The sequence below is a fragment of the Haplochromis burtoni genome, unplaced genomic scaffold (assembly GCF_018398535.1).
Source record: "Haplochromis burtoni strain Fernald_Lab_line unplaced genomic scaffold, NCSU_Asbu1 Contig_248, whole genome shotgun sequence".
Classification (NCBI taxonomy): Eukaryota; Metazoa; Chordata; class Actinopteri; order Cichliformes; family Cichlidae; genus Haplochromis; species Haplochromis burtoni.
Genome location: NW_024582609.1, coordinates 913,650 through 922,346, shown reverse-complemented (window position 1 = coordinate 922,346; position 8,697 = coordinate 913,650). Strand labels below are relative to the sequence as shown.

Below are 8,697 nucleotides of genomic sequence, written 5' to 3'. Positions count from 1 at the left end.
CTTCATAGTTACACCTGGTAAAGCAGCAATGCTGATCGTTTTATTAAAGATGAAAGAATTTAGACAGTTTTTAACTCTCAGTGATGCTGTGTGTTCGTTTGACTTTGGGACCTGAAGGGGACGGAGTTTCAGATCCAGATTACTCCCAGATTTACGAGCACCTTAGTCCGACAAATACGGCAATAACGACGGCCCGCTTGCATGTTCTACAAAAAAATGTGCTTTGTTGTGTATCTGACGGACAAACACCAAACCAGTTCCACATCACTGAACTTGCACCATTTTTACAAACCAATTCTGGTTCATCCGTTTCACTCAACAATCGGCCATGTGCGTATGAAAACAAAGGCACTGCGCATGCGCGTTTTATCCATATTCTATCGCGGTATTTCATTTTCTTACCGTTGCCTAACATTGTACCGGTATTACCGTGAACGGTATAATATGGCCCAGCCCTAGTTGTGAAAGAAATAAAGTGAAGCGATGATGAGTTACTGCATCCTACCTCAGCAGCAGGAATAATTACGGGGTTGGTGTAAATGGCTACATTAGATGAATCCAAAGGTGACTTTTAATGCACAAAATATAAGCATGGATTTATCGTCTCTCGTGTGTAAGGGCTTTAAGACAGAAATATGCTTTAGCTGGTGGTACCCACATTGACTTTGAGTGAAGGGTCGGTGGGGATGGGCAACAGCAGATCTCGCCAGATCACCTCGTTCTTTTCACTGAAGCGAGTCTTTTCACCATTTCTGATGGGACAAAAAATTAAAAGTTAAAAAAGATTATTCTAACATCTTTCAATATATTAGATTTCCAATTTGGCTTTAACTAAAAAGTAACTGACAACACGTAAACTTACTTCTGAAAGAATCTCAATAATTCTTCCACAGATCCATCAACTGGCTGCACATGACTCCCACTGATACAGACTGCAGCACTGAGCTGGAAAAAAACACACATAAAATACACATATGTTATCAACTGACAAAAAGACCTGATTAGGAATAAGATGGGTAGACAAGAATATTCTAAGAAATGATGAAGTTGCAATTTGCCAAAACCAGTGACTTTAAAAACACAGCCAGTGGTCAACCTATTTCTTCATCCTGACCATGCATTGTTGCTGAAAATAGACTGATGTTGATTTTCCAGCTCCAGTGTCACTATAAAAATATGTCTTACTTTTATAACTTCAGAGTAAACAGCCATCTTGAGGGTGATACTGGTGCCAAAGGAAAGACCTATCATGGCGATCTTGCTGCCGCAGACCTGAGGATGTTGCTGCAGGACTCTGTAGGCTGTCTGTAGGTGGAAAAATATATCAGACAACAGGTAACACCAAAACCAGGACTTTCATTTTGATCTTTAAGGTTAGATAAACGAATTCTTCAAGAGGATTTTTAGGGCCAGGAAGTGTCAAACCCAATTCCTCAAAACATAAAGGTACCAACATAATTACTAGGCAAAACACAAAATCTTGTACAAAAGTCAAAAGATATAAACTAAAACTGAGAATGACAGAAACCATAGTCCATGGTATATCATCTATATTTTAAAAATCATGCAGGGACCATGCATGCCATAACACCTGAACAACAAATTTTAATTGAGTTTAAACGTTTTAAACTAAAACAACTTCAACACTTTTCATTCTCGTTTCTGTTGTCTGATTAAAGACGTGTGTGAAAGAGAATGACACTTTGAGACAGTTTTTCATGGGGCTAGTTACCTATAAACACACACACAGCATAGTGACAGCAGCTTCAAGGGCAGTTTGCATTTCAGTATTTGAAATTAAAGAAACTGAAGATCTTTTAAGGCATACATGATTTGAGATGATCAGATGTCCCATTTCTTTGTGGCATCTCGTGACATCACCCAAATGTTTTATTCAGTCTTAATCAACCTGACATGAATCATGGTGCATCTAAAAGCCCAGAGCTTTGTAGCATTCAAAGTATTTCAGGCTGTAAACTGTCTCGCTGTCATTCTAACTTCATCTGGTTTACATTATACAGAGATTTCTGAGCTGTTTTCATACATCAGAAAGGTTAAGAGAATTTAACCAAGGACAAAGATAGTGCTTGGGTAGGAAATGCTGGAGGCAGGATGCTGTTGCATGCATGTAATCAGACATTGCAGAGACTTTGTTTGAGGAAAGTGGCATTAAAGATCATTTAATATCAGATCCAAAATGCATGACTACTTCATTTTTACCACAGACTCTATGAAAACCGATTTTATTCACTGATGTACGCAACAGTATCAAGAAGTCTAAGTGTATTAAAACATACCTTGTTTTCCATGATCCATATGGTGATTCATCTGGTTGCAAAAAGACATGTATGGAAGTCTATGGAATGGACCTGAAATCCTTCAGTCTATGACATCAGTAAACATTCTTGTTTGGCTTTTGGCTTAATTGCTTGTTTCAAGTCTTTTTGAAGACAATATAATTTTGTAAACTACAGTCTTCATTGGAGTCAAAAAGAAGGATAACTCAGGTGGAAGCCCAGGGTGGTCAACATTGCTATAGAGGTGAAAGAGACTAGCTGAACCCATCTCCTTTTTTTTTTAACGTTGTTTCCTTGTAACCAAAACATTAACTTTGTTAGATGTACCTCAAAATACTGGTTGTCCACCATCTTTCCAGTTTCCATGGTGATTTTAGCGGTCAGGTAGTCGATGGCCATACTAGCGAATCCATGAGAGGCCAAGAGCGCTGCACGGTACTCCACCAACTGCCCTCCACCCCCCCATAGATCCAGCAGGCCAGGAAAAGGTCCAGGACCTTAAGACAAGTTAACAAACATGTGCTGATTTAATTTACACCCACAGGATATCTCACTGTGGACCTTCTTCAGGACTTACCCGAGGGCAGAAAAAGGGCTGCGGTGAGTCCACCTTCTGTAACTGGAATCCTACGCACACCAGGTGCCATATACCAGCGCTCCACCGCCACACCAGAGAGTGGCACCAGATCTGCGAAGCCCTCTGTCTGGTGACCCTGGTAAACAGAAATTGTGACCTCCATGGGAGTCTGGATGTTCTTCTTTCGCATTCTGAGGAGAGATGGGAGAATTATCTATGGTGCCAATACTGGATTCTGCATTGGTGTCATCTCCACAAAAAGACTACCTCAGTCCAGATTTGCTGCCTGGAATTGGTCTGAAGCTCCACAGTAGACCCATCTGTTCGACTCCGGAATATGTCCCACCTATACTGGGATCCTCTGAAACTAAAAAAAAGTCAAATAAAACACAATCTTTTAGATACGTGCACATAGGGGTGGGCGGTATAAACGGTATATGGTAGAAGCGATATGAATTTGGCCAACGGTAGAGATTTTGACTATACCTCGGTCGTTGTGTCCTTGGGCAAGACACTTCACCTTTTTTTTTTTTTTTTAAATGACATCAGAAACAGCAGTATGCGACATTACGTGATGGCAGAGCTTCAGTTCATCCTTTGTCATTTTTTTTTTTTTGTTTCTTTTTGTTTTTTTTTTTGTTGTTTGTTTGTTTTTTTTTTTTTTTTTTTCTCCATACAGGTGACCCAGGAGTTGTTGTTTTTTTTTTTCCCCCCCCTTCTCACCGTCTCTTCTCCCCTTTGGTTTTCTTTCTTTCTCTCCCCCTCTTTCTCTCATTCATTCCCCCTGTCCTATTTCTTAAAAAAAAAAAAAAAAAAAATGGCAAGACACTTCACCTACCGCCTACTGGTGTTGGCCAGAAGGGCCGATGGCGCGATATGGCAGCCTCGCTTCTGTCAGTCTGCCCCAGGGCAGCTGTGGCTACAACTGTAGCTTGCCTCCACCAGTGTGTGAATGTGTGTGTGAATGGGTGGATGACTGGGTGTGTAAAGCGCTTTGGGGTCCCTAGGGGGGACTAGTAAAAGCGCTATACAAATACAGGCCATTTACCATTTTATACCGCTCTACCGCAATAGCGCATGTTGATGGTATCATCAATCTGCGCCTGTCTTGGTTGAAAGCATTGCAGCGGCTGCAAGCAATATCATCTGCAACTATTGCCGGGCGACAGTAATAGCCAAGAGATAAAGCACCTTTTGTTGACGACAGTTATGTAATTAAATTTTTAATTACCTCATTACATTATGTTATTTCTGTCATCTATAATCCCAAATTTGGGGGTAGCTTTCATGGCTACCATTTTTTTCTGACAATAAGGCGCACCGGATTGTAAGGCACATTATGTGAAACATAACAGTCAGATAAGTCAAATTTTACTCAACTCATTCTTCTTGCTTCCTCTCCCCCCCAACACACACACACACACACACACACCTGCCCTCTCACATCATCCATAAGTGACTGAGACAGGACTCTCTTCTAGATACTCTAAACCCACCGGCACAATGTACATTTCAAATTCCTTTCATTTTAAATATGTTCATATTGTCTATTTTGTAAAATAGTCAGATTGTCTATTCTTATTTAATTCACTTAATGTACAGAATTCACCTGCTTGCTGCATACATGCTACTACTGCACATTCACCTATTGTATATATTATATATAATGTCTTTCTACATCTTTCTACATTTTCTTCTCTTAGTTTTCCAGGTCTCAGTACTGAACAATGTACCATTGATGGTCCCTGTGGTATCAGCAGTGTAGTGACCAAACGCTTCCCAGCTGTGTCCATCTTCACACTGGTGCAGGGCACGGATGGTCAGTTGGGAACCAGGCAGGGCATTCTGGACGAGGACAATGAATTTCTCATCCATGAGCCCTCTGGATGGCTGAACCGACAGCTTCACACAACACTGCTTCCTGTCCATCCTGAACTAAATACACAAACATATTACTTGACTTGGATTTGGAATTGAATCACTCAAGCATTATATGCATTTGTATTAAATACAGTTCCAATCAAAAGTTTAAGACTACTTGAAAAATGGCAAAAAAAAAATCATATTTTGCATGGTTGGATCTGAACAAGTTTCAACATGAAAACAAGAAGAAATGGGAGTGAAAGAAAACATTTTTGGGGCATGCAATTTATTGAAAACAACATTTAAACTAAAACAGCTATTTTACAGCTGATCAAAAGTTTAAGACCACACCTCCAAAAAACGGACTGGACCTTTAACATGACTGACACCTCTACTGTAGAATGTGGTCAATAACAAGAACAACTGTTACATTTTGTTTTTCCTTTTTGCAATTATTCAGTGTCATTACTGTGCTCCACTGATCTACACTGTATACCTTAAAATGCCAAAACATTTGAAATTTTTGGGCAAGTCATTAAAATACTAGTTTTTGCTGGCGACCTGTCTGCAACCTATATTAATTTTATTACACATGTATTGGAAAAAAATATAATACTAAATGAAATATAGTGACCTGAATGTAAGTGATATAACAGACCCTGATAGTAGTCTAGCACATCAGTGGAAAAACACATTTAAGTCTCAATGACAGCTGCATAAACATTGTAGCGAATGTGGAACATTTCTTACCTTTATTTGTTAAATCACGTGAACAACTTCCTGTTAGCAGCAGACCTTTGAGCTGGTGTCTTCGGGTTTGTTGCTTCTCCGTCGATTTTTGGTCTGCAAGTTCCCTATAAGGGTCTTAAACTTACCGAAGAATCTAGCTTTAAAAGTTGAGTCAACAAAACTGCGAACTCAAAGCTTCCACACAAGCTGCGTGAAAGGGAGCTACAGTCTCCTCCCACAGGGACGTGCTCACTAGTGATGCGCGAATCATGAACGAATCGTTCAATACTCGAGAATGACTTTACTGACTCATGAATCATGATTCATGAATCATGATTCACAAGCCCAACTGACTCACTGACTTATCCCTGTTGCTGTTAGCAGAAATGTATCTAGCTTATAATTAAAATTGTGGAGAAAAAGACAACATCCAGTATCGTAACAAAAAAATTTCTGCTCTGAACTGGAAGAAAAAACCCTGAGTAGAAGCTCACATCAAGAAAATAGCTCCTCGGTTCACAGTAGCATCGCTCTGCTAAGATGCTAACAGCACATTTGAGCTACTCACCCCCTCCCTCCTGTGCTGAATCATAGAGCGAACGAATCACCCAGGACTCACTAACGCCCTCCCTCCTGTGCTGAATCGTAAGCGTAAGCGAATCACTCAGGACTCGCTCACCCTCTCCATCCTGTGCTGAATCATAAAGCGAACGAATCACTCACTCACTCACCCCCTCCCTCCTCGCTCACAGCTTCTTCTTGGTTGTCAACCAATGTTAAGGCGCATTACCGCCCCCTGGCTCACAGCTCAGTGGACATTTAGATGAGAAAATATATATTTAACACATTTAAGGAAAATACTAATAAAATAAAAAATAAAAATATATTAAAATAAAATGTTTATTAAGCAATTTTGATAGGAAATTGCTTAATTTTAGAAATGTTTTTGCTCTTTTTTGTTTCTATAAAATAGTGGTTTTCTTTTAGAATCATTCATCTTAGCAGTAGGATTTACATGAAAAGAGAAACAAATTAAGTTTGAGTGAAAATGTACATTTTTTGCACTCTCTGGTCGACTGACTCAGTGAATCAAATGACTCAAAAATTCGATTCACTTTGGTGAGTGACTCATTAAAACTCGATTCAGTAAAAAGAATCAAATTTATCATCACTAGTGCTCACTACCATGTATACGCCGCTGGACACAAGATGGCGTTATCAGACAGTGGTAAGCGTTCATAATCTAGGGCACCCAAGGGAAAACTTAAAAATAGTCATCATTCAGGGCTTCATGTGATCAATAGAGAATTATACTAAAATATTAATAGTCAACCTTTATAAAGTGGAAACACTGCTGTAGTCATTTACTGAAACATCTAAAAACATAAAGGTTAATGCAGTGTGGGGCAAATACAGAACATGTACAAATCTAATTGTCTTAAAAGTCACGCACACACAAAATTATCTTGAGCAAGCTTGCTTGAAATTTAAGTTTTTCATCAATTGTTCTCAAGGCTTCTTGAAGGGATTTGCAAACTTTTTCTTTAGGTGTTTTTGCTATTTTACTGCCATGATGATCCCATGCTGCTTTAAAAACAGTGAAGCCATTGTCATGCTGAAAAATGAAGCCAATGATGTACATTCAAGAAGCTGACTGCTTTGAAAGATCCCCAAACCACTTCCTTTAATGTAGTTGGTTGTAGATATACTGTTGTACCTCTCCCCTAACTTCCAGTCTATATATTGATGCTCATTTGGAGGCCTGCCATTTCTTCATTTGTTAGAGTTGGATGTCTCGAGACTGGTCTTAGTCTCGAGACCACTTTTATGTGGTCTTGTCTTGGTCTCGACGGACTTTGGTCTTGGTCTTGGTCTCGCTGTCTAGGTCTTGCTTTCTCAGATCGACATAGTGGTCGAGAGATTTGGAGTCAGTCAACAGTATCCATGACACACATCATCACGTTCGATAATGTGTCATGCACAAAAGTATCAGCTCTAAGAGCCGTGCTTAGAGAGTGCTTTATAGTGAATCATAGTGGACTCCCATTGAGCGAGAGCCAGCTCCTCACTTAATTTCCTTTCGCTGCTCAGCTCTCACACAGTGGCTCAGCTATGCTCCAATCCTTCCGTATTGTGGCCAATCACATGCGAGGATATTGGATAATATTATGTGAAAAACAGAGAGCGTGAGAGACGCGACAGTCAAGTGGAGCGTGTGTCTGTCCTCTCAGTGAGTGAGACAGTAGACAGCGATGAGGAGGGCTGTGCGAGTGCATCGCAAAAACACATAAATATGCCTGACACCCGTAGATGAAGCAGCATCTGGCTGCAGATTAAAGACTTTTTTTGTCTCCGTCTTGGTCTCGATACCCTCTGGTGTTGGTATTGTCTTGGTCTCAGTTTAGGCGGTCTTGACTACAAGTCTATCATTTGTCCTCTCCTTGTTGAGATTTTGTTTGGCTTTTTTTATTTTATTTTTTTTCAAAGAACACACTACACACCATTCCAAGATATTCCAATTTTTCAGCCACTTGCTCTCTGGAAATCACCTTGTTGGTCCAAAAATACTAGTTTGCCTGTAGAACCATGTTATCTTTGGCATTTTTAATTTTGAAACAAAAGAAATGTTAAAAAAAAAAAAAAAAAAGGGAGGGGGGGGGAAGTTTTTTCGCTCACATTGATCACCTTTTAAAGAGGAGATAGGGTACACATGCAAACATTTATATGTATATGTATATACATATGTGTGTATACATGGTCTAACTACCTGCCCAAAAGCTATCTCAATGTGCCTGACGGTCCTTAACCCAACAGCAAGACCAATATCAGTTCCTTTATGCAAGGACCTCCAGGAGGCCACTGGTGTGAATGTCTCTGACCAATTATAAACGGACTTCATGAGTGTGGCCTGAGGGCATGGCGTCCTCTTGTGGGCCCTGTGCTCATTGCCCGGCACAGTGTAAATCATGATTTACCACAGAACACAAGAATTGGCAGAATTTTAGCTGTTTATCAACCTACACTCTCTTGGATGCTATCGAGCTAATCATGGTAACAACTACGTAAGGAAAAACAAGCATATTGAGATGAGTTAAGAGGTCAAAGGTCAGCAGAGACCGACATGGTGAAAAATGTCTTCAGCCACGCCTCTTTTCTGTCCAAAGAAACATGCACACAATGCCTGACAACACAGACTAGTTAAAGACAGACAGACAGAAAAGCTCAGCAACT

At 40.0% G+C, this 8,697-nt stretch overlaps 1 protein-coding gene across 1 annotated transcript; it reads right to left on the bottom strand.

Moving 5' to 3' along the window:
- Positions 1-654: 654 nt before the first annotated feature.
- Positions 655-5,721, bottom strand: LOC102304201 (peroxisomal succinyl-coenzyme A thioesterase; the record flags this gene model as incomplete). Its single annotated transcript, XM_005938317.3, is given in 8 exon segments — positions 655-752; positions 863-945; positions 1,186-1,305; positions 2,625-2,794; positions 2,875-3,065; positions 3,142-3,241; positions 4,608-4,809; positions 5,488-5,721. Coding segments are annotated over 7 exon segments (958 nt in total), but the record flags the coding sequence as incomplete, so codon positions are not given.
- Between the last annotated feature and the right edge of the window lie 2,976 nt (positions 5,722-8,697).